Source organism: Colius striatus, chromosome 19 (assembly GCF_028858725.1).
Source record: "Colius striatus isolate bColStr4 chromosome 19, bColStr4.1.hap1, whole genome shotgun sequence".
Lineage (NCBI taxonomy): Eukaryota > Metazoa > Chordata > Aves > Coliiformes > Coliidae > Colius > Colius striatus.
In genome coordinates, this window is record NC_084777.1 from 2,037,031 (window position 1) to 2,062,998 (window position 25,968).

Below are 25,968 nucleotides of genomic sequence, written 5' to 3' on the forward strand. Positions count from 1 at the left end.
CGGGCCGAGGCAGCGCGCTGCGGGATGGAGCCGGCCGGGGCCCCGCCGCACGGCTGCGCCCCGGCCCGGGAGGCGGAGGAGCCCCCGGGATCCCCGGCCCTCCCCGCCGAGGAGCCGCAGGACGGCCAGCCCGCCGGGGCGCCTCCGGGGCAAGGGGCGCTGCCCTCCGCTGCCGGCCCGGAGCGGGGCCCGCCCGGGCGTGCGGCGCGAGGCAGGGGGCGGCGGGCCCCGGGCCGGCGCGGAGGGGAGGACGGGGGCCGCGCCGGCCGGCGGCCGCGCGTCACGGTTGACAGCTCCAAGGCCAAGACCTCCCTGGAAGCGCTGAAGATCAGCCTGCGGCAGCTCCGCTGGAAGGAGGTGAGCGTCCGCCCGGCCCGTGGGGCAGCCGGCAGCCCCCGGCCCTCAGGAGGCTCCTGGGGCTCTGCCCGGCGCTGTCTTCCCCTTTCCCGCCTGCCTGTAGCTCTGGCAGGGCCCTGCCCGACCCACCGGTGGCTGTCTCGTCCTTCTGCTCCCCTCTCTGCTTTCCCAGAGGTTCTGGGGAAGCCTTGTCTCCCTTGCCTTGGGGTTTTCCTCTGGTAACACTTTTCCTCTTCCCCTCCTCCTCCCCCTGAACCTCCTTCCCTTGCCTCCCTGAACTAGCGCCAAAGTAGGCGTCTGTAGCCAGGGACTCATCCCGGATGGTGTCATCTCGACGCTGGGGTTATTTCTAATTAGGTATCAAGTCTGGAGGTTGATTTGGTTCATGACCAAGACTGCTATCAGTAGTTACGCAAGCCAAAATAAGGGTAATCGGATAGCTTAAACGGGCTGCTGTAAAGGGCAGGAAAGAAACTGACCCCCACGTAGACATGTTTGGTGTCTTGTGTCAATTTGCATTTCTTTTACCCTCCCTTCAGTTTGGGTACATGAAATAAGGCTCATGACAGTAGATAACTGTGACCTGATAGATCAGTTGTCTGATCCAATGGCAAAACCTCTGCCTTGGAGATTATCTTGAAGGTGTGTCAGTGTTGCATATGAATGAGGTCTAAATTATTGTATATAGAGTTAGTATGTCTTTTTTTCTCCTACATCTTGAGTCATATGTCTTCTCTGTTCTGTGCAAGAAGTTCAGTGGTACCTGTCTATACTGAACTGGAGTTATGACAATATGGGAGCTGGCACAAAACTGATGCTTTGGAACTCCTTAATGAAATCCTGAAGAGATCACTTACTAGAAATGTTAAATTGTTCTCAATTTGTAAAGACTTTCTTTCCATAATAGCTTTCTAAGTGGCTTTGTAGAAGTTGACATGTCTTCCAGGAGCTTTTCAAGGAACTTCTGCAAAAAAAAAAAGTGTCCTCCTAAACCATTTGGAAGAGGCAAGCTGGAGGGGACAAAGGATAAAACCTGTGCATGAACTATTTATTCATGGGCAGAGCCAGGGTACAGCAGAATCCACTTAGATCCACTGGGAGAATTTCAAAGCCTTGTTGCACAAAGGCTCCAGTTTTCAACTCCAGCTCTTAGACCAAAATAGTAATGGAAAACAAGAGTGAACTTCAGACCTCTCTTACTCTTCAGTGCAGCTATGGAGTGTCTGTCAGCCTTGCTCTGTGTTTTACTCAGTGACATAGAGAGCAATGAGGATTTCTTCCATCTTATGGAAGTTTTGTGTCCAGAGCCTGTTCCAGTGAGTGTTTCTGATTCACTGATGTAAGTTAGCCTTGCAGATCATGCTGGTAATGAGCCATGCTTACTGGTTAACTTTGTCTTCTCTGTTCCCTGAGTTGTTACTGTAGTGCACTTGGTATTCTGTCCTACAAATTGACTTGGTTCACGTGCTCTTGTTCTTCTCTTGAATACTGTCTTGCACTGTATTAATCAGCATTCTCCTTCCTGCTCTGCATCCCCAAACAGCAATTGCTTTTGCCTGCACTTCATTTTTCTTTGTTTACTGTCTCTCTCAATACCCTTTCTCCTCCATCCCTTAGTTCAGTCGATATTTTTCATTTAGTCTGGTGCTTCCTCTTCTGGCCACTTTGTACTCTTCATAAAGAAGAGACATAATACGGAATTTTGTGATGCTTGCTGTACTGTCTAGGTGGTCAATAATTCATTCCCTCTAAATAAGTCACTGTAATGTACTTCTGTATATTTTTCAGCTTATAAATAGATGTATGAGTGGGATGTTACCTTTTATCAAGAAAGTGTTTTCTCATATCATTGTGTAAGTGTCAAATCAGTTTCATCTCTTTTTTTTTCCCTTTTATTTATGTCGTCCCCATTCCCACCTGAAGAAAGAGTAATGAAAGGGAAAGCAGTATTAGCTATGACTCTTAACTAGTACTCTTTACATTGTGGAAAATGTGAAGGTGGAAGTCTTCTAGGATGGAAGTAAGACAAACTGTTGACTTTAAGCCAGCAGACTTCTGTGGGAGAGTATTGGGCTGCAGGCGGCTTTAACCTTGAGACACGACTCTTCCCTCAAAGCACACAGATAAACAGCTCTGAGAAAGAAGTGATAAGAAAGAACTGAAGCATAAAACCAGGATGTGAGCGTACCAAAGAAGCAGCAAGAGCAGTGTGTGAACTATAGAGTGACCAATCATTATGTTGGCATAGGTGCATGCTTTGAGACTTTTACCCAATTAACATAGAATAAACTGTGTGTGATCAAAGGACAAGGCTATGTTAGGGGGAAGCTTTGGCAATAAAGTGTCTGCTGCACCATGAACTGAATGAGTGATTCTTGGCTGCTATGACATCTGGGGTTAAAGATTCCTGCAGCCCAATACTCTCCCACAGACTTGAGCAGACACAAAGAATCAGCAGGCAAGATCTTGTCTAGAGCTGAATAGAAAAATGTACAATACTAAGAAGAGAAATCCAAGGAAATCTTTTAAATTCTAATACTGAATTATTTGTTCACACAACTCACTGACAGCCAAAAGAGCCTTGGAAGTAGTTGCACTGTTACAGCAGGACCAGCAGAGGGAACACAGATGTTGTTCCTTGTAGGAGCCGTAAAAATAATGCAAAGAAAGGTCTTAGAAGTAATAATGAAATGCATATACTTTAGATACTGATGATTAGATACTGTTGGATGGAAGGTGAAAGGATGGTGAAAGGGGCCAAAAGAGTGCCATTTGACTATTGAGATGCTGTTATCAAAAGCAAAAGACAGAACCCCCCTCACAACGTTTTTATATCTGTGGGAATTTTGAGTAAATCCATTTATCAACCATGACAACCCTGTCTGGGGTAACGGTTTATCAGCCATGACAACCCTGTCCGGGGTAACACTCGGGGGCGGCACCTTCTGAGAAGCGCTGCAGTTTTGATGTGTGTGCCAGTGAAGCAATTACTGCCATCACTAGATTGGACTATCTGATTTAGCATGTCAGATTCTTTAAATGAACATGATATGCCAAATGAAATAATGGGCACAAATTGAGCTTGCATCCTGAGTTTATTCATCACTTAATAAATGATTTCTTCAGCTATCTTTCAATTAGCAGGAAAATGGAAGAAACAGATGTCTCAGGCATCAAATATCCCACTGAATGAGGCATTTAGTTTGTTTCACTGTTCAATAACTGCATGGAGGTGTAGAAATAGTTTGAAATTTTATGCTGGGAAAAGCTGACCAGAAGGCAAGAGCCTTTTAATTTGTCATTAAACATGATGGAGCAGACTGATGTGACCCATGAGATGATTTACATTATTGGCTTCTAATCAAAAGTTAGAAGTGACCTGTCAGACAAATTTGACTTTGATGGATTCTTAATTGTGGCAAAGTTGTGAAAATAATTCTGTTCTCTTTGTGACTCCTGTTTAATTTGTCCTGACAACTATCCTCCAACTCTGTATAAAAAAAGGTTTTAAATGAATTGTTCTAAGAGTTAGTGACTTGATTGCAACCTGGAAGTTGTTTGCAATGACTGATCCTCAGACCAGACTCAGGTTTTCTGTACAGAACAGGCACACAGCAGCAAGGGCAGCTCCAATTGTGTGCAACCTCCTTCCCATCATGTGTACAACCTCCTTCCCATATGGCTGTGAGCTCCCTGTTCCTTGGGCTGTGAGCACCTTGGCTTTGGCATCAATTAGTGCTGAGGCTATTCGCTGATGCCAAATAATGGAAGTCATTATGAGAACAGTGGACTGCTTCAGACATCCACCTTTCTTTTTAGCTAGTTCCCTGCACCAGGAAATGGAGTAAAAGCCTCTTTTACAAGAATAAGATGAATTCATATCTGCCTATCACTGTCAGAAGGAGCCAAGTAATTTAACTTGTTCACTCCTTTCCAAACTTTATTGTTATGTAAAAGTGTAGCACAGATGATAAAGGATTCTTCCCAGCTTGTTCAGGAGGTGAGTTTGATCCAGTTGTTGGATAAATCCAAATAATCCTGATTTGTAGGGAAGTTGCCATGCTACCTGAATCACTGATGCAGCGCTGCAGCTCTTCCATTTCCCAGTCCAGAGGTGCTCAGTCTTCATCTGTTGTGAAATGATTCCTGTGCAGTGTTTGTAAAGTGCTTTGATATCCTCTGTAGATGAAAGGTGTTATATAAATGCAAATTTCATTCCTCTCCTTTCAATTTCGTTTAAATAAATAAATAAAGAGTTGAGGGTTTTGTGGGAAGGGCACTCTGAGACCTGATAGTGCATCTGTATTCTGGGTGTACCTTGGAGAGAGATTAAGGCCACTGATTGTCTTTCAGAGCCTTACAGAATTAATTTTCACTTGTACAAAACCAGATTTTGCAGGCTGAATAATAATGAAATAAGTGAAGAATCCACTGGCTCTGCTAAATTGGGTATCTCATCCCTAGGAGTAAGGAAGCAGAGAAAGGATGCATTGCTCAATTAGCATTTTAAATTAACTTTTCAAGGCTATTTACCGAGGAAACGGAAGTTTTAATTAAAGTGGCAAATAAAGTAATTCACTCAAAAGCTTTATGAGATTCTATTTTCTGTCATATTGAAAACAAGTCCAGTGCTTAAAGAAATGTTTTAAAGCCAAAAAACCCCCACCTTTGGAGTAAAGAAGCAGCAGTTTCTGCATAATACTGTGGTTGTTTAAGTACGTGGTACTGAAGTCATTGGGTGATGAGGGTGGTAGATATTTCATACAAGTGTGTCCTGGAAATGATGTGGTCAAAAAATATCGTGTGTTTGTTTGAAGAAGTTGTAACCTAATGAGTGAAGAGATTCCTGTGAACATATTCCATATGGCACCTAAGTGGAATTCCACATAAACTGAGGGGGTTCTCTAGATGAAAGGGATTGTGTCTAAGAGGAAAGTGTGGAAAGTGAGAGTATGTTTTTCACACAGAAATGTTTAGTGGTATTATAAATGTTTTCTTTTTCACAGTAATTGATTTGCTTTGGATTGTTGGCACTGCCATCCAGTTCTGTTCCCACTACTGGTAGCTTGCTTTTGTTAAACCATTTTACTACTATTAGAGACTGTTGCTATCAGTAATTAGCAGCACTATTTCAGAGCTCTTCAGACCATTTAAAAAAGGTTGATCTTTTTGGTAATAGAAAGCTATACAGTCTCCCAATTTACAGTGAAATCTTGTGTGAATGGGAAAAGAAGCTCTTAAGTTGTTGAAATACTTAATATTGTTGAAGTAATTGCCTTAGTCCTTAGTAGCTGAAATATAAGCTCAACAAACCATTAATTAAATGATAAGCTTTTCTGTTAAATACAGGCTATTAATAGCAAGGAGGAATTAATGCTGTATAAATTAGTACATATAACTGAATATATAAAAGTGAATAATATATTTATACCACTTAAATATCTTGCTTTGAATATCTGTTTTAAATTTATTACAGCTTGGACACCAATTTAGATCATCTTGCTCGGAAGGTGCTTTGCAGTTCCAACTTACTGCTAATTTACAAGTATATTGCAAACTGCATGAATTCCCTGAAATGCAGTTGTAGGGAGTAGAAATGTCTCCTGCTTATGCTGGACTGGAAATGCCACATGGATGGGGGCGAAGGGCCACCCTGGGTACTGAAGTGACATAGGAAAGTGGCTTAGGCTACCAAGGGAGGGAGAGTACAAATACAAGCCTCTCAGCATTAATGGTGATATGTTTGACTATAGGAGCTGATTTAGCAACTGCCAGTAATGACAATTCAATGACCTTCAGTGCTTTTTTTTTTTCCCTTTGACAACTGCTTATCACCCCTTAAAATGGGGAGGGAAGAACACAACTCAAAGCATTGTCAGAGTTTGTTTACTTCCCAGCTGTAGCACTTGCTGATGCTGTGCCTTCATGTGCTGGAATTAAATGCTGCTTAATGAACTTTTATTCCCTGTAATAACATTTTAAATTACAAACGAGCCTTGCCCTAATTGTGGTTGATAACAAGCTTGGAGTTTCTTAATACAGATCACTCCTCTCAGTCATTTGGTTTAGTTTCTGGAAACCTTTCGCAATTTGTTATCATCTTGACCTTTAGAGTCTCAAAGTGATCAAAATATTCTTGTTTTGCCACTGAAACACGGAACATATTTTCTTTTGACGGTCAGAAGACTGTTCTCGGATGGTTTGTGCATAATCTGAGTGCCTAAAAAAGTAAGGAATGAATGGGTGTTGCCAGGTTGCTTCAAAACTTGTCTCCTGTCTCTTTTCCAGTTTCCTTTTGGCAGACGCTTGCCGTGTGATATCTATTGGCATGGGGTATCGTTCCATGATAATGACATATTCTCAGGTCAAGTCAACAAGTTTCCAGGTACCTTACTTCTATTTCTAGTTTAAACAAATGCTTTAAAACCATGATTATTTTAACTGTTTTTTAATGTGAATTATCTGCCTGATCAACTGACAGCATTTTTAGCATCTCACCATTTTTGGTAGGTGATTTCAGCTTAGGGGGTAAGAATATCAGAACAGAGGTGTCAAACCATTTCTGAACTGAAACTTGTTCTGGAGTTAGAGTGTTTTTGATGAAAAGGATACTTCACATGTATGAATTGAGGAAAAAAGAAGAGTGTTAGACTGTAATTTAGGTGAAGTATACACTTATTGTATGTTACCTAGCGTTGATAACAGTACTGTATCTTTGGGCTTGGCTTTGATTCAAAAGGGAAAGAATCTGTTTTGTTTTGTATTCTGGCCCATGTCAGGGAGAAGCCTGAAGCAGAGTTCCTGAAATGGATTTTTTAATATTGAAGAGTTCATGTCAGCCCTCATCTTATGATGACTCTTCTGCTTTTTTAAGCTCCCTCTTTTTCTCATTTAATCCCTGTTGAGATCTCTCTAAATAAGATCTAAGAGCTTAGGTATTGACTTGTCTAAGCCTTTACTTCAGTTTTATTGCTGCTGTTAGTATGCTGTGAGAATAAAAACCCTCAGTTACCAAACTTTATGCTTTATTTACCCTGACTTTCTCCTGTCTGTGGGAAGTCCATGTTCAAGTATCAAATTTTAGTTTTCTAGTGGTTTAAATCTGTGTTAGGTAAATGTTATTCTCTCTCTATTCTGGCTTCTAGGTGGTAAGCAAGCTGCCTCCACCGTAGTCAGAAGCAGAATGTTTCACAACTAGACTCAGTTTCTAGGAACATTGTGCTAACCTGATGCTGGGCTTTACTAAATTCTCACAAAATAACCTTTCTGATGTAGTTACTTAAATGAATGCAAAGTAACCACAATGCAATTGATTCTATTAAAATGACGTTATCACCTGTTCCTGGAACTATAACAGGCTAGGGTGGTCATTTGGGTGAGGACAGTAGTTACTATTTGCCTAAAGCTTTGCCTCCATTTATTCTGAGCTTTATTTCTGATAACTTAGTTCAATATGGAATCTGTCAGGGGAGTGCTACCAGTACTTTGTCAAATCTAAGATTTTGAAAGGTTTTCAGCCTTCTTGAAAGCAATGAGTGGAGTGCCAACCAGTAGGGTGAGTAATGCTAGAGCAATGTACTTTTAGCATGAGACTTCAGTGTGGATTTTTTATCACTTTTAGATACTGTCTGTTTTTCCCAGGCATGACGGAGATGGTACGTAAAATTACCCTGAGTCGGGCAGTGAGAACAATGCAAGATCTGTTTCCTCTTGAATATAACTTTTATCCTCGCTCCTGGATTCTGCCAGAAGAATTTCCTCTCTTTGTGACTGAGGTAGATTATTTTTATTCTCAGAATAATAAACTTGTTGATCATTGTTGCCATGTCATTCCTTAGTTTTTCATGCCTAGCAGGTTACTTAAAATCACACTTGTGTGCTGTGGATCACATATTTTTAAAATTTGCCAGAGATCAGGCTCAGTCTGGATAAGCAGCTTTTGTTATGGTCTAGAATAAACTTACAAACAATTAGCTTCTCTGCAATGCCAGAAGAGATGTCTGAACATTGAATGTGGTAGAACCAAAAGCCCTTTCCCTTTATATTTTACTGAGTTGAAGAGAGCTGAGATTTCAGTACAGTGCATGGGAGTGTGGTATTTCACCAGGTTCATTGTCACCCGAGTCTTTTTCAGTCCATCCATCCTGTTCTATCCAAATCCTTCAAAACAGCATTTTGTACCCTACATTAAAAACGTACTTTCATCCTCACAAAGATTGTTTGAATCCCTTGTCAGACTGTTGCTTTGTTTAAACATTCAGAATGTAATAAAATGCCCTTCCTTTTCAGCTTTAAAAAAAGAAGTGATGCTATGTGTTGGTGTGTGGTTCTGTTATGACAAAGATTTTTATACACACTAATGGGGTGTGTGTGTTTTAACCCTGTCTGACTTGCCCCTGATGGATTACCCAAAGTCACAAGCTCTGTGTCAGTGTAGCTGTAGGTCAAGTATGAGAAGAAGGTTTGAGAAGGTTGTTTGATACTGTTTAGTATAGGATTTTGTAGCAAAGGGCTGGAGTGAGAATGAACACATTCATGTATTCTACAGTATCCTCTGCTTGGAAAAGTGAGAGAAAAAAGTATGGACTTTAACAGTACTATTTGTTATTTGTTAATTTTTAGATAATTACCATATCCACAGTTCAATTAAATCCAGGAACATCTTTTACTGCATACTCCTCAAGTGCACTGGTTGACTGCCACAGCTCTGCTAGCAGCAGTAAAGATGGATAAAATCCCAGCAGTACTTAGCCTGGCTGCTTTGGGTGTAAGAGCAGTTTGTAAAAGGAGTGCAAATTGTCAGTGAAATTAGCAATGATGGATAAGTGCAAGTTACTTGGAAGTAAACTTTCAAATAGTGCACTGAGGCTTCTAGCAATGACTCTTCTGCCCGTCTCCGTGACCAGGTGCTGCTGAGCTGAGCAGCACGCAGTGACTGGTCTGTGCATCAGGTGAAGTGCACAGACCCGCCTGCTGTCAGCAGGTGGCACTGCAAATAAATACTTTTCTCTGGTTGAACGGTTATTGGAGTGAAAACGAATCGGTTTTTGTTCCAAGAACAACAGATGTCCAGTAACACACTCCTAGGAGTTTCCTTTGCATATGTTCTTCCATCTGTGTTTGAGAAAAGCATAGTTCTTGTTACCAAACATTATATTTTATATTGTAAGAGTTTATGTTCTACTTAACACAAGTTTGTAGTGTAACCCCTCTAAAACACGAAACAATGAAAACAAAATCCCCAAATCCACTGTGAACCATAACACTATTTCAGAACACTTTTCACTTGCAGTTTCATGACTTGTCAGCAGGAGCTCTCCAGTCTTTTCTGTTGTTTATTTGTTCATCCGTGGTTTGATTAGCTTTACAGCCACAGGACCTTAGTGCTGCTGAAAATGTCAGCTCTCTGAGAATGAGTTTTCAGATTGTTCACAAGCAAGTAGAATACAGCATTGGTGGTGTCTGCATGTTAGTCATATGCCTATAGGAGCTGGCATACACTCAAATATGTGAATGCCATGTGTACAGTTATCTGAACAAAACATGATTTAGCCATCTCTGATGTTTCTGGAAGTAAAGCTGTATAGTCATAGGCTGCTGCTGTTAAGTGTGTAGCTGTAGCTGTGTTGTACTGAAACTAATGTTGTATACCTTCATTTTTACTAATGTTCAAGCCCTTTAGGGTGTCCTTGGTTACCCAAAGTCACAAGCTCTGTGTCAGTGTAGCTGTAGGTTACCCATGAGAAGGTTGTTTGATACTGTTGAGTACAGGATTTTGTAGCAAAGGGCTGGAGTGAGAAATGGACACCTTTGAGATTTTGCCTGTAACAGAAATGACTACTGAAAGAAGAAACTCTTTGAGAATTTAGATCTCACTTTCTCCTCTTGAAGCACTGCAACATTTCAAACCAATTTATGTCTCAAATATTCTTATTGTGCCTCACTTCTGTAGGCATGATCATGAGCTTCTATGATACATTTGTTATCAATAGCTACATCAAATGCTGCCAGCTTTTGCCACTTTTCCCTATGTCTAAATCCAACTAGGAAACTGTACAGCTAATCTGGTATTAATCTGCTGGGCTTTGAAAGCCAGTAATTGATGAGAAAGGGGCATTCAAGTCACTGTGGATGAGTTTCATGTTGGGAACTACCAACAAAATGGTAATTCCCTTAGTGTTAATTGTATTGAAATGAAATAGTGATAGGGAACAAGGGCTTAAAATCCATTTTGCTAAGTAAATATGTATTTGTCTCTTTTTAATATTCATCTATGTTTACCTTGGAAACATTTTGTACAAACGTGTTGCCATAACGGAAGATGAATTACAGATAAGCAAGTCTCTCAGCTGCTACAGTAATCACTTCTTCACTACCAGAGAAGAAACTGTTGGAATTTGTGTGCTAAGAATTTATTTCTAATAGGAAATTCCAATTTCTGAAAGGTGACCAGCTTGGGATTCAAATCAGGACTCATACTGCCTTCTTTGTGTTGTCTGTGAGGATGATGAATTAGGCCTAGTATGATTAATTTTTAATAAGAATCTAATTTGGACAGTCCAATTTCCAGCACAGCATATTTTTGGTGGTTTAATCAGATTTTCAGCTTTTGGATACCTCTTAGGTATAGACATGACTATAGTCTTTGTGCTGTCAAATCTTATAGCCCATTATATGCAGGCTTTTTCAGAACACTCTGTTCGTTCAGCCTGTGTTTCCTGATGAAAGGCAAACCTGCAATTGGATCAGGTTCTTGTACCATTAGACATCATACTGTTCTCTTGCTGTTGACTGTAAACAGTTAACATGTTTTTAAAGATAATTACCTTCCGTCAAGCTAGGTACACGGACACCTCTCATTTCATATGATCTGATTTTCCTACATGAGTGAATTTCATAAGTCTGGACAAGCTTCCTCAGAATGAGGATTTGGAAAAATATAGTTGAGGGAATTTGTAGAGAATTTGAAGATGACTGTCAGGAGCCTTCTTGAAGATCAAGAAGCCATCTGCTTTCTTCAAAACAGTCAATCTGCTGAAAAACAGACTGACTCTTGATTTCTATGTACTGTACCCCTTTCCCCACCATCCTATCTCTATTTGCCTTGTGTGGGTTTTGATGGACTAGAAAATGATGGAGAAAATTATTTCCTTTCTAGCAGGATGGAAAGAGTTGTGAGATCTGAGACCAGTGATTGTTAAAATGCAGTACTTCAAAAGCAGGTTGCTGTTGTATCTTTAACAATAGTCCCCAGAAAGCAATCTCTTTTTTGAAAAGGTGCTGCTGTAGCAGAGCAGAAGTAGCCTGAGGCATGAATGATAGACGTGGGAATGGGAGGCAGATTGCCCTGATGGGTGTCATAGAGATTCTTTATTACTTTCTGCCTTAGTAGACCATGATTGGCACTTCATATGTACAACTGGAGTCATAGCAGGGTACGTTTAGACACGGAAGTTTGAGATTAACCAAGTGTCTGAGGTGCTGACTTTAACAATGGTGAACCAGAGAAACTGCAGAGTTTCTATGCAGAGTAATGTCATGTCAGGGGAAGATTATAATTTAGTGTTGAAAAGACTAGGGCATAAATCCTGCTTTCCTTTGCACATTTAGGCCTGCTGATCTACTTGGGCCTGTTTATCCACATGCTGTTTATGTAAGCCTGATCTCCATTGTGGCATTTATATCCCTCAAAGTGACCCATTTTGAAGAGGGATCTTTCATTGAATTAGCCTGGCACTTGTCCATGAGAAAAACCCTAGTGATGGTGGCAATTGATTGTTTTTCCTTTGTTATCTTGTATTCTCAGGCTTCTTACAGTCAGTCTCCAGTTGCTGGTGAGCCGCAGGCGTGAGCTTTGTTCAGCATGTGTGTGGCTGAATGGAGAGAATAGCAGCTGCAGGTCTGGTGCCATAAAATGTGTGAGTGCACGAAAAGAGTGATCTGTGCTGTGACATCCCTCTGTTTTGAAAAGAAGAGATTTTTAAGTGCTTTGTTCTTCTGAATCCCATGAGTAGCTGATAAACGTGTTAGCCTGCATCCAGTGTTTTAGTTAGCTGCACTCTTTGTTAGGGCTTCCTGTGTCACTACTGGTAGGAGGTTCATGAGCTACAGTCCTTCAGCATCTCTTGCCAAACAGCTTCCAATAGCACTAAACACCACTGGTACTGATGGGATTTGGACAGATGCACAGACAGCCTGTACCTCAGGTAGCTGCCTTTTCTCTCCTGTGCTCCTGAAGGCTGAGACATGTTAACTCACTGCCTTAAACACACTCACATCATTTCCTTGCTCCATGTTGTAAGACATGACATATTTTATGAGTAGTTTTTAGGATGAATCTAAGATAACTCTAAATCCTTCCTGACTCTCTTTCCTTCTTTCTTTCTCAATGTTACTTCTGCTAATTGAGGCATCCAAACCTCTGCAGTCCTTATTGCTACTATAAAAGTAATAAATAAGTTACAACTTATGTAGGCAGTGGGACATACACATGGAACGTGAAGACCTGATATTCAGCAGAAGTGTCAGGCCCTTCCAGTGACCTAGTTACTGTCTTCCTGCTTTTTTGTCCTTAAAATGCATTGAAGCTTGCTTCTTGGGAATATGAGCTTTGGAGACAATTTAGTGTAACTTCTCTTTTGTGTGATGTAAAGATTCTCTGTATTGATTTTTCTTGAGAGAATTGTGAGTGAATATGTGCTGTTTACAAAAGGGCAGATTTGAATCAAGTGGTTAGTTATTGGTGCCATGTTTAGTTCTGACTCACTCTATCCAGTTGGGAAGGACATTAGCCTACAAACATTCACTGCTAAAGGAATGTATCACTTTAACATGTTCAAAGGCCAAAACAACCTTATTACAATAACTGTGGTTTGGGCTGCCGTATTCAGGTAGGATTATCTAAATCTGTCACAGGTAAATTAACCTTCTTTAAGAAAGAAAAATGGATGTTTGCCTTTTTTAAAGAAAAGAAAAACAGTTCTGTATGAAACTCCCATTAGTTTGTTAAAACCAAACCCACCAAAGATATTTATTGTTGCTTCCAAGAAGCTAGTTTCTATAACAGGCTGTTGTCTGTTTTAGTGCCAAGCCCTGTTTATGCCCCAGAAACCAATCTGCTGAGGTCAGGATGTAGAAAATACTCTGGGATTGAGGAAAAACAGTTCAGATCTGACTGCCTTTTGAATTTGAGACATTTGGATCTAGATCTGAGGTTTTGAACTTCTTTTTTCCCTTCACTTTCTGTGTGAGGATGCAGACATTTCTCTTTAATCCCATCATTCTCTATAATTTACTTTGATGTTTCATCTTTGCTAAGGCCACATCTGAGATTCTGTAGGACAGCAAGGTTCTGACAAACCATGGGTATTTGCCCATCGCTGGTATTACAGTTTCTGTTTGTGGTAAACCATTTGCCTTACACGCCCCAAGAATCTAGGGCACAATCTGGAAAAAACCCTGAGGCAGTGGGTATAATGGCTTATACTGTACTCAGGGATATCTACAAAGCAGCAAGACAACTGGATACATGAGTACTGAGGTCCACACTGCTGTAAACAATACAGAAATAGGTCACATAGTCCTCCAGCAGCATGCTTACCAAGTATTAAAGTTGACTTTAACAAACAGATATTTCATGGTAAAACATTGCAAACAATGGAAAGAAACTGATACTGAAGGTACTGCTTTGCTAACCTTTGTTTGGGTTTTTTTTTCTTTCTCCTTTTCTTGCTGTTTCTGTGGCTTGATGATCTGTATGCACACCTCACAGAGTGTTAGGAGGTGTCAAAGTGTCTTCTCCACTCCTCCTTTTGCAGCAGGGGCATCTCCCATCACCCCATGCAAAGCAAGTTCAATCATCAATGTATGTGTTCTGGAAAACATCTTTTCCAGAATGATTCTATTGAATTACCTTGCTAACAGTAAAGAGCATTTGACATAACTTTTAAAAGAACCTGCAAACTGGAGGAATCTCTGTGTGAAAGAAGTGAACGTGTCTTGTGTAGTGACTTTTCCAAGCACCTTTGCATATTGAAGTGCATGGTGGTGTGTAGGTGCTGGTGTTGGCTGTTTGTGAGCTCGTACACTAGAGAGCACTGTGCTTCACACTGAGCCAGCACAGCAGTGCTGGATGGCTGAGCACAGCCTGAACGTGTGCAGTAGCTTGAGGAAATGACAGGCCAGACATGGAGTGCTTTATAGACTGATCCAAAGGTTTTCATTTGATGCTAAACACCATCAAATTCTCCAACCCCACTGACATTGTTCCCTTTCCTGATTTCACTCTGGAAAGCATCTGAATTGTCAAGTGCTATGAACAGATCTTCCTCATACAAATCAAAGCCACTGAGAATAGTTGTTTAAGTCATGATAGAATTGTTTTTATCTTGCATTAGACAGAAAGGTAGCAATTGCACATCAGGCTTGAGGGGAATTCTGGTGTTGTTTAGGAAACATTTCATTTTGGGGAATGGTGGTAGGTAGCAGCTGAGGCATTAAACATCTCTGTGTTCATTTAGTGAATTTGTGGTATTTGCTTAATATCTGTACATGGATCAGTATTGCCTTGTTTTCCTGACACTGAGTGTCTGATTGTGAAAGTATTCAGTGATGGAAAAAGGGATCAGCAGTGCCAAATTTCTACCTTTCCTTCTCCAGTACTGTCCGTCTGCATTCATACCTCAATAAATAAGGTTCCTTTCCTGGTGTTCATGATTATCTTTGTCAGTAGTTGTTCAAAATGCAGCACAAAAGTTTAACTTTGCAGTTCTGTAGACATTAGTGACTAATAAAATGGATCTCATGAGATATCCAGCATTTCACTCTGTAGATTGGTGCGTAACGTTGAAAAGAGGTTACTTAAATCACTTCTGCACTGGTTTGTTAAATGAAACAACCTTTTACCTTCCTAGTAATTCCCTACTTATGCTTTTTGTTTGTCTTTGTGCTTGTCAGCACTGTTTCTGCTTTTCTGCACTGTTTGCTACTATAGTGGTACGACCATGCTATTTGTATTTATTTTTGTTTATGACTGCAATTAGTTGGCTTTCATGGTATGAGCCCTTCTCCCCCCTTCTCTTTTCCTTCTAGGTTCGTATGATGAAGGACAGCGATCCATCCTGGAAACCCACTTTTATTGTAAAGCCTGATGGAGGGTGCCAGGGGGATGGAATCTACCTCATTAAAGACCCGAGTGACATCAGGCTGATGGGAAGCACCCAGAGCCGCCCAGCTGTGGTCCAGGAATATATCTGCAAACCACTGCTTGTTGACAAACTCAAATTTGATATTCGTCTTTATGTCTTACTGAAATCTTTAGAACCCTTAGAGATTTATATAGCCAAAGATGGACTTTCTAGATTTTGCACAGAGCCATATCAAGAACCCACTCTCAAAAATTTGCACCAGGTTTTTATGCACTTAACCAACTACTCACTAAATGTTCATAGTGGGAATTTCATCCATTCTGACAGTGTAAACACTGGCAGCAAGAGGACGTTTTCAAGCATTCTCTGCAGACTGTCTTCCAGAGGAGCTGATGTCAAAAAGCTGTGGTCAGATATAATTTCACTGGTGATTAAAACAATTATTGCACTGACACCAGAACTGAAAGTTTACTATCAGTCTGACATACCAGCAGGAAAGCCTGGGCCAACTTGCTTCCAGGTAGGTTGGAATTTCTGGAGTTGCTTGCATGCATGGATTAATTTTCTGGATGTTTAACTCCTTGTCTAAAAACTTTCTCTAGTTATGTTGCTGATCACTGGTTGGGTGTGGCAGAGACACTTGAGTAGTGTTGTGTGAGCTCTGAGCTTAGGTTCTCCTCACCTGTGTTTTTACCTTACAAATCTCAGTCTCCTGACCTATGTTGCTACTAGCCATAAACACAGAGATTCTTCAACGGATGTCAATCATTGGAGTACTCTTCACTCCAGTTTTCATCTCTTAGATGTTATAACTATGAAGTTCTACAGCTTTCTAATGCAGCTATGATGATGGCAATTTTTAGACCTCCTTGTCATAGGTGCTAAGATTCCATGTTGACTGATGTGGTGTTTAGAGATGGGAGTAGTGTACAAGTAGCCATTCGTATTGGAGACAAATGGTTTCAGGAATTGTTCAGCAATATAGCATGTTTCTCAGTTATTTCTCTGTTGTCCCTCAAAAGTTTTGTCCTGAATATTAAGGTATGGATGACCTTTACATTCTCTAGAAGAACACTGTGAGTAACTGAAGTAACACATTGCTTGTCATGCACAGATTTTAGGGTTTGACATTCTGCTGATGAAAAACCTGAAGCCCATGTTACTAGAAGTAAATGCAAACCCCAGCATGAGAATAGAACATGAGCAAGAGGTAAGACCTCTCAACATAACAGTGATATTGCAATAATGTTTAGGTTTTGGTTTCTGGTCTTTTTTCCTTTGTTTGAAAGATGAAAGCTGTCTGCTAATGTGAAGCTTCTAAGGTTCTCTGTAATTTTCTGCTTTGAAATCATTGCTAATCTTATATACTGGAAATATGATTTATTGGAATTGTGAAGGCTCTCCATCATCTGTGTCATAAATACATTTATTCATCATCCCCTGCAGTTGACCTAATTGTATTTAGGGGATTGCTAATATTTTTTTTCATGTTTGTATACATAATATTAATGACAACATTGGCAGCAATCTCCTTTTTAATATTTCAATTTACTACAGAAACTTGCCAAATATTATTGTAATGCCATAACAAAAATGTGAAGAGTATTTGTGTGTCCTTTCAGAAGTATTTTGTAATCTGTCCTTGTGTATTTAAAACACATGACATGCATCAAGGTTGAGCAAATGTAGAACACAAAAAATTCCTTAGTTCTACCCTGAAAGATTGTGTCTCTCTGTAATTTCAAGCTTTCTCCTGGAGTATTTGAAAATGTCCCAAGCCCTGTTGATGAGGAAGTGAAAGTAGCTGTTATCAGAGACACTCTTCGTCTAGTGGACCCTCAGAAGAAAAAGAGAAAAGATATCCAGTAAGTGTATTCACTTTCTCTGGGATTTGAAGCAGTGCCTTGCAGTAAATCTAAAAGTGGAACGTTTTTTCCCGATTCTGTTGGTTTATCCAGGACAATGAGTTTCCAACTGTCTGTGTGACCCCTTTTGCAGAGGGCCCGTGAGTTTGGCTTTGTCAGTTTCCTTGCCATATCTTACTGGATATTTCCTTGGAATATTGAGAACTGCTGCAGACAATTTACTGACTTGGATTTATTTATTTGGACTTCTACTTGAGGCTTCTTTTTTTTTATTGAAAGCAGTCATGAGATGTAAATTTGTGTGTTAATTTGCTTGAAAATCACAAATTACTCTGAATGAATTGTCCCATTGGAGCTGAAAAGCATGAATATCGTGTTTAGAAATTGCTTCCTTGATCTGTGATGATAAATGTAGTTAAATCTATGATCTAGAAATGAGAGGAACTGCCTGAAGCAGCCTGCACAGAAATGCTTTTGGTGGGATCAGGCTGAGAGAAAGAATATCTCTTTTTTTTGGATGAAACACCTTGTTTTAAGCAGTTCTGTGGAAACATGAAAAGGAGATTTAAAACAAAATTATTGGGGGTTTTTTTTGTCCCTAGAAGTTCTTGTTTGTAAACCTGCTCCCACACTAGAACATTGATTTTATTCTTCTCTTGGCACCGAGTGGCAAACTTAAATATGTTATTCATGTTCTAAAATGATTTCAAGTGCAAATTTGCTGTCTTCTTGTGGGCAGAGTCCCATGGACAAGACGTGACTGATAATACTTATAAGTTCTGTATTATTGTAATATTATTGTTAGATCAAACTATTCTTTCAGAGGCGGTGAATGCCACATATAGAGGTAGCTGTGGTCAGTGCACAGAATGGTTTGCAAAGCAATCTATACTGTGTGTTGTCTGTGCTTAACCTTTACCCTGGAGATTATTTCAGTGCGTGGAGCTGAAAATAGGTAATTTTTTAACCTGTAATTATGTAGCTAGTCATGTCCTTTTTTCATGCTGAATTTGTCAGGCATTCATTAGCTACATATTAGATATGGAAAAAAGGGAAATGCTAATTGCAGATACATTTCTGGAGCACACCAGTGTGTGTGGAACACTCATTCAACTGAGGATTCTTCTCTGATACATTTTGAGTCCTACATTTATTATGGGATTAGTTGGTGATGAGAGAAACCATTGGCCCTTCAGAGCAAGAGTTCATCAGTGCTGCAGCTTTTTTTTTAAGGATAATCTGGTTAATGGAGCATGTTGATTAATGTCTATGTGTCCACACCATAAGTCAATCCTATTTCTTGCTGCAAAGGGCCAGATTCTTTTTGTGTGGACATACAGGAGCCCATGTGTGACAACAGCCTGCCTGTTCAGCTGAGATTTACCCCTTCTACTTCCAAGTACTTTTTATTGAACTGAGGATGGTACCTCTTGCAGCAGAGGTGCTGTGCACAGCCTGCTGAAGGTGAGAGAAGGCTTCAGCTAGAGGAAATTTGCACAATTAAATGAATGGTCTAATGACACTGAACAACATTCAAAGTAAATCAACATGACTTACATAAACAGTAGTTTAATTAAGATAATCACTGATGCAAATCATTGTTTATGTTGTGCCTTCAACAGAAAATCTATTCTAAAAGGCTTTGCCAACTTCTAGGTTTTTGTTTCTAATTTTTAAACTTAATAAAAAGTTTTTGTTTCAGTGTTTGTTTAATTGTTAACAATTTATTCTCCTGAAAATTACATTTGATCTGAGGAGCACTGGAGTCTCAGTCTTGTATGCAAATGCTGTGTGTTCTCCAGTGGACGTTAGATGGGAACTATTTGGTGGTGTAATTGCAATTCGTGAGTATCATGTGGAGTGGATCTGCTCTAAATGTTTCAGGAAGATCATTTATATCATCTCATCAGTGCTAATGACCTGCTTCCCTGTCCTGTCTGAAATATTTGTGCCTTGGTTTGATAATGCTACTTAATCCAGCAATAAGAAGAGACTTCTTTGTATTTATATTGCTGTTGGTTATTGTGTCCTGCATTTCCATGCCTAGTTCCTTACATATTTCAAGACAGAAAATAAGCATTTTATACTTTTGACAAAGAAAGCATAATATTGTGAACTTCTTGTCCTTAGAAATATGAGTTGCTCATGGAATAAAATCTGCTTTTTACTTGCTAGAGATGATGAGGGTGCAGCTCCCTAAGTGATATAATGACTTTCATTCAGCACTGAAATGGCCATTGACAGAAGAAAGAATTGAAACACTTTGGAAATGAAATGTAATTTAATCTGTGGCTGTTATAAAAACAATCAATTCATTGTGCCTGTAAAAACAAGTATATGTATGGTCTGTTATGGTATTGCTGCTTCATTGCTAGTTTCTCTCGTCGTGGGTGTTATTCTCTGTGTGTACCACTTCTGTGTTTTCCCTTTTGAATTCAGCCTTGAAATTTATTTGTGATGTTCTGATTATTTTTCCCTTATTTTAACAATCTGTCAGGTATGATTCTCTTCTCTGGATTCCACAGCTCCAGCAAATGTCAAATATGATTAAGTAATTTTCTGAGCAGGGGGAACCTCAATGTGGTCTCTCTCAAATTTTTGCAAGCTCAGCGTGCAAACACTGGCTAATGTCACTCTCTTCAGTGAGCACCCTCTAAATATTAATGTGTGTCAGTTTGACTTTTTTATCTCTAAGTGTGATGTAGTTAGAAGAAATTCCAGTCAAGGTTTTGTAGAACTTATTACACAAAAGATCTCCTTTCTTTGCACAAAACAAGATGGTTCAGTTTTTCCTACTGTGTGGATAAATGTTTTCTTTCTCTGATATAGGACAAAGTGAATAGTTTATATGTGGAGAATATGTGATATGTATTAAATGTTAATATCAGTTAATTTCTGGACATTCTACTTATGTACTTTCTCCCTTAAATGTAACTTAGGTTAAGGTGGCAGCTTCTGTAGAAGGTTTCTCCTGCTGTATTAGTAGTGACTGATGGGTCTAATTGTGTCTACTAACTGCAAGAGGAATGTGGGCCTTAAACCTTTCAGTAATGTTTCTGTTTGGGATGTTTCAAAGACTTTCTAACTCCTAAAGCTACTCTTAATTTCTTGATACTGAGGAACAATTTTGTACTTCCTTAAAGAGAGGAAAAAAACTGTCAGGAAATCACTGTGCAGCTGGTTTCATTTATTTTACAGACTTTTTAAATTCAGTTTTGTAACCTCCCCTGATGTTTTTGTCGTGTTTAATGGAAATGTGAAAATATACTGTGCAAAGGTGTCTCAAGAGTACCATTATCCTAGATTTTGAGGGTGATAAAGTCATTCTTGCCATTGATTGCTGTGTTTATCTCGCTATACATGTTGTAAGGTTGTGACTGTGTGACAGGGGTTGTTTAAGAGGGTCAGAAACTCGGTGCACATATGGAAAGACTGAGTGGGAGACCACTGGTGTTGCAGCTGTCACTGATCAGCAAGTAATGACTGTTCTTCAGTTGTATTGTATCTTGGTTTCTGCTTCTGTGAGTAACTGTATTATGTTCCAGAGGCATTTGTTTCTCAGGGTTATCTGTGCCTTTTGCATTATATGGGGTGAGTTTAGTGCTTGTAAAATTAAGCATATCATAAACCCAGCTATGGTAGTATCAGTATTTTGGTTTCCTTTATCTAATTGAGTTTATGAGTTGCCTATTAGAGCTTTAGATTGGTTCCTGTATCCCTTTGCTATCACTTGGAAGTCCAGTCAGGTTTTCAGCTATTCAAATGCTTCTCAAGCACCACCTCTTCATTCTGCCTAAGAGTGTATGAACTCATATGTGTAGCTTTCTTGAGATTGATCTTTTTACTCTGGTTCATTTTGGAGACTGACACAATTTTCTTTCTCCATCAGTCAAAATGACCCAGCATTCATATTCAGCATCATTCTGCCAAAGTCCTTTGAAAGCACATTGAATCAGACCTTTTCTCTTTCCTAGAGGGCTTTTTGGTTTATTCCTTCATCAGGCAATCTGCCAACTTCAGTATCAATTCTTGTCTGTTACGTTAGCCCATGCGGCTTTTGATGAGTTAGACATGTGAGGGAGACTTCTCAATGTGATGTTTTTCGATGGTACTTCAGTTCAGATTAGTGAAACATTAACTTGGTTTTTCAGTAGTTGGAGAGTATTTATTTCTGCTGCTATTTCTTATTCTGCTCAACAGCAACTAGCCTCAACTACTCTGTTCATTTCTGTGAAGCAAATATTACAGGCACCTTGATCTTTGCTCTCTGTTCTTGCTCTTCCAATTATCTATCTTCTTTACCTTTAAGAGATTTTAACCTTTCTGCTATTGATTAGGACAGGCCCTGCAGGAAATCCTGTGAGTTTTGCAAGTGAGGTCTGTATTTGCTCATATATTGTATTCCAAGCACTTAGATCTCAAATGTAAAGACTGTACTTTAACTTCCACATAAAGAATTAATTCAGTCTTGTTGTGAAACTCTTGAAATGGCCCCATATTGAGGGACAGCTGGAAGTGCTTAGAATGTACTAAGCAAGCAAGCTGATGACAGGCCCAGTTCATTTGAAAATTGTAATGGACAAGGATTGATATGGGTTGCAGAATTTTAAAAGGTTTCACTGTGAAGTTACTTGGTCCAAAGCCCCTGAACGCTTTTGCAGTAATTGGTGTTCTGCAGTGCCCCAGCTCTGCTGTGAACCAGCCTGCTTTTACATTATCAAATTGCAAATGGAGACTAGTTTGTCCAATTGGGCTTGAATCACGATGTTTTCGGACAGAGCTAATTTCCTTACATTTTTATTGACATCTCCTTTCGTTTTGCTCTCTGACATTTCTAGTAGGCAATAGAGGAAGGATTGGAAATAAACTGAGGAATGTGACCTGAGTACGTCCATCAAATCTCATCTTTTCATACATTCTAATATATCAAAACATACCCCAGCAATTACATCTCTTAGATATTCCCACAGTGTTGCATTTTAAGTTGATTATTAAGAAATCTTAGTTGCTGTTGTCTTCAAGGTTTGCCCAAGAAGGGAGGTCAGTAATACAGTGGAGTAGCTGCTTAGTCTCATTCCAAATGACATAAAAAGGAATGTGGAGGCAATGGCTGTAAATGCATCTTTTAAATCTGTTATTTAGTTAGCGATTGTAAGTGAATCCTAACAGTAATATAATCTGGCTTAAGACACATTGTATTCTGCATCCCTCATAAGGAGCAGTAATGACTGGGGCAAGGAGAGTCCCATTGGATTCACTGAGCTGTGATAAAAAACGTGGTAGTGAGGTTTCACAGCGCTTGGCGGCTCTCCAAGCCTCATCCTGTGACTGACAGCAGAGATGTTGGAGCTCCTTTGGTGTGTGCTCCTGCTTTGGCTGAGTTCTAACAAAATAAGCTTCTTTGTTGTTTCAGTTTGGGTTTTTTTGCTTTATTTTTTTAACACAAACTCAGTAACACTTCAAAGCATCCCAGGAGCTTTGTTGCCATACAGATGTTTGCTGGATCCAGCCCTTGCTGATGACAAGATGCTGGTGAAAATTCAGATTAAGCGTGGTCAGAAATGGGCTCAGATTACATTGGCTAGGATATAAAACAAATAGCCTTTTTCACCTTATTCATCAAGTACTTAAGTGCATGCTTAAAAATGTTTTGTGGAGTAAGCTCTGGGTACCTTTGAGAGAGTGAAATTGATGGTAGTTGTTAAGGCCTTGCACCTTTCTTTACTTCAGAGGTAAACTGGCTTGCAGAAAATAGTGTGGTAGATAAGTCCTTGGTGTTCTTTGATGTTATTTCCACCATTCAGGGCTTCTTGTATGTAGCCTTTAAGGCTGACATCTCTTCAGGCTGAAAAGGAGTTAGTGTTTTTGTGTTGAACAAGAGCTTAATTTCCAACTAATTTTCAGTACTTGGCTCAGGTTGTTTTGGGCTTCTCTGCCTCAGTGAGCTAGGCAGACATCCAGCTCTGCAAGTACAATACATTGTGTCAGAGACTGTTAATCTGGGCTAACTCTTAAGTTCAAAAACTGTGGTGTAGTAAAAGCTAAACAAATGAGTTGCCTGTAACGGATTTAGATTGGTTCCTGGTGAATCTACTGAAGAGAGTAGTGGGGCAGAGGAGAACATGGCTTAGTGTGCTGTCTGGTGTGAAAAGAGGCTGTTCAGCAGCACGCCGACGGACTTCCTCCAGTGAAAATTGCCTTCATTGAAATCTGTGTTCTTCATATAGGGAAGGAATGTTTATTCCTCATCTTCTATACTGTCTAAAATGCCATCTCCTCTCTCCCTCTGCTAGATTGCATCAGTTGCAGCCTGTCTAGTGCAAAGAAGAGGAGGAAATGAGCAGTTTCCTTAATGAAATGGTTTAATTTTTTAAAGTACATTTTAAAGAGAGATGACTACATCTTCTTCCCTTGGATTTGCTGTAATTTCCTCTTTAGTTTTCAATACAAGAAAGCTGTTGTGTTTGGAAGTTAAAAACTCTTTTTCTCTCTGTCTTACGGGGCAGAGACATCTGTGTGCTTGTCTGTCCCGGTGGGTTCCTGAATTTGCATGTTCTTACAGGAACGTGGTTGGGTGCAAATTGTTTTTTCCCTGACACTTCAATGTATTAATCACTTGAGCTGAGTTTCTGCTATCAGCAAAATAATCTTCACCTCTGCTTACCCTGTAGCTTGCTAAACATGATCTAGTTTTTAGGTGGTATCCTGATTTACTTCAGGAGTGTTTCATCTGCACTCTTCAGTATACAGCTTTTGTATGTAACACAATTTCCATTATTAACCTGCAGTTGAATACTTCCTGAATTAGATTTGATTTCAGAATGTTGTCTTAATTGCCTTGTCTAAAATTAAGGATGTATTTGTTAAACTTCTTTTCCCCTTTTACCTTCTTGGATGCACGTTTGTGCTGCACAGAAGCAACTCTGCTTTTAAATTAATTCTTCCAGTCAGTCTAGGCTGTACACTCCAGTAGCTTCTAATTTTCTGTAATCTTTCTGATACTAAGTTATTTCCCACCAGGTAGTAAACACTTGAATACTTATTCTATGAAAACCATTAAGATAAATTGTAGTGTATCATGTGTATTTATATTTCTATGTCTGTATATACAGCATGCCAATATGTATCTTTGTATGAGATATAAAAACGTCTTATCCCATGCCTGACTCCTTGCTGTCTGTACAATCTGTACGTTTTGTGTACCCAAAGCTAGTGTTTGTGATAGAGATGGTTTTGATTGCATGAAATCTGTGTAGCAAGCCATGAATGCTTTTCTTGGTTTCCAGTTATATCTTTGTAAATTCTTCCTGGGGCTGCTGAGTTGCAGTATGTACTTAATGTTCTCTCAGGAATGGCACAGCTCACAAACAAATTGATTAGAAAAAAGCCAGATTTCGTGCAACCCAGATGATGTTATAACAAATCGATAAGCCAAGGGCATGCTAAGGTACATCACCTTACTAATATAAGAAACAAATCATTTCTGTGCAGGAGGGCTCCTGGGCTGCATAACAGCATTTTATTAAGGTAACAGTAAGATGGAACAAATGAATGAGTAGGCACAGATGATATCCCTGAACACCAGTGGAAAAATCTTACGTGCACATGCCTTCTAAGAATTCTTTATCTGCAATGTGTTTAGATGTCAGGGCTCAGAGGGAAAGAACTCGTAGCACATACTTGTTGGTGCAGCTGGGAATTGCGGCGTGTTCGGGCAACTGTGGGCACTGACTTATCCCTTTGCAGAAACAGTTTCACATGAAGTAGTCAGACCTGCAGTATGGGCTTTTTGGTTTTCTTTTGCTACTTGACTTCCATTCACCTTCTAGATCTTCCTCCCTCCATTCTGGGTTGCTTTGAACTTCTGTACGTTTTGCCAGTGTGTGAGCTGCTTTGGAATCTCTGGTAGCTGCTTTCGTCTCTGGAAAAGCATCACTTTAACATATCCATGTTATTCCTGGGTATACATGACAGCTGGAAATCCCTTTTTTTCCTCCGTTTTCTTTCCTCTCCAGGAACACTGTGATTTGCTGGGACAAGGATTGAAAACTCTCTCTTTTCCTGGCAAGATGTTCACTTCCCGAGGCTTTTTTCTGTTGTAACCATAGGGTAAATGCAAGCATTTATTTTGCAACTATTTAGTCTTACAAAGACATGGAATGAGAAGTGAAGGGAAAATTGAGATTATTTCTCTGATTTGGGGATCTTTTTTTTTTCAGGAGCTTTATTGTTTTCATCAGCTTCAGGCCATCAGAAAGTTACGTGTTCTCAGATACTGCACAGGACTGTGAATATTAGATCCTAACCATATCTGAGGACTGTTTGCTTCTTCCCCTGTTCATAGTCGCATAAGAATGGTTGAGGGAGTGTGAAGCAGGTTTTTAGGGACAGCAAAATTAAGTGCTTGGGATTTTGGCTTCCCTTAAGCACAGGCACTGAGCAGACAAATAACATTTTCCTTCTTACAGATATCCTTCAGGTGTCAGTTCTGCAGGATCCTGGTTTTATTATATCAATCACAAGCAGCTTAAGGCTTCCAAAAACATAGGCAGAGACAGATGTTGAGCCTGTCTAGGGATTAGAAATATCCTCTTCCATTA

At 39.8% G+C, this 25,968-nt stretch overlaps 1 protein-coding gene across 6 annotated transcripts in view; it reads left to right on the forward strand.

Moving 5' to 3' along the window:
- TTLL11 (tubulin tyrosine ligase like 11) overlaps positions 1-25,968 on the forward strand; it is a 38,571-nt gene continuing 12,603 nt past the window's right edge. For 2 of the 6 annotated variants that reach the window (XM_062011880.1, XM_062011882.1), the window contains exons 1-6: positions 1-357; positions 6,646-6,742; positions 7,999-8,132; positions 15,448-16,023; positions 16,618-16,713; positions 17,250-17,368. In XM_062011880.1, coding sequence (XP_061867864.1) covers positions 25-357; positions 6,646-6,742; positions 7,999-8,132; positions 15,448-16,023; positions 16,618-16,713; positions 17,250-17,368 — 1,355 coding nt within the window. In that variant the 5' untranslated portion in view covers positions 1-24. Of the gene's footprint in view, positions 358-6,645; positions 6,743-7,978; positions 8,133-12,163; positions 12,276-15,447; positions 16,024-16,617; positions 16,714-17,249; positions 17,369-25,968 lie in introns of those variants that run through there. The other 4 variants (XM_062011883.1, XM_062011884.1, XM_062011886.1 and 1 more) reach the window with 4 other exon arrangements.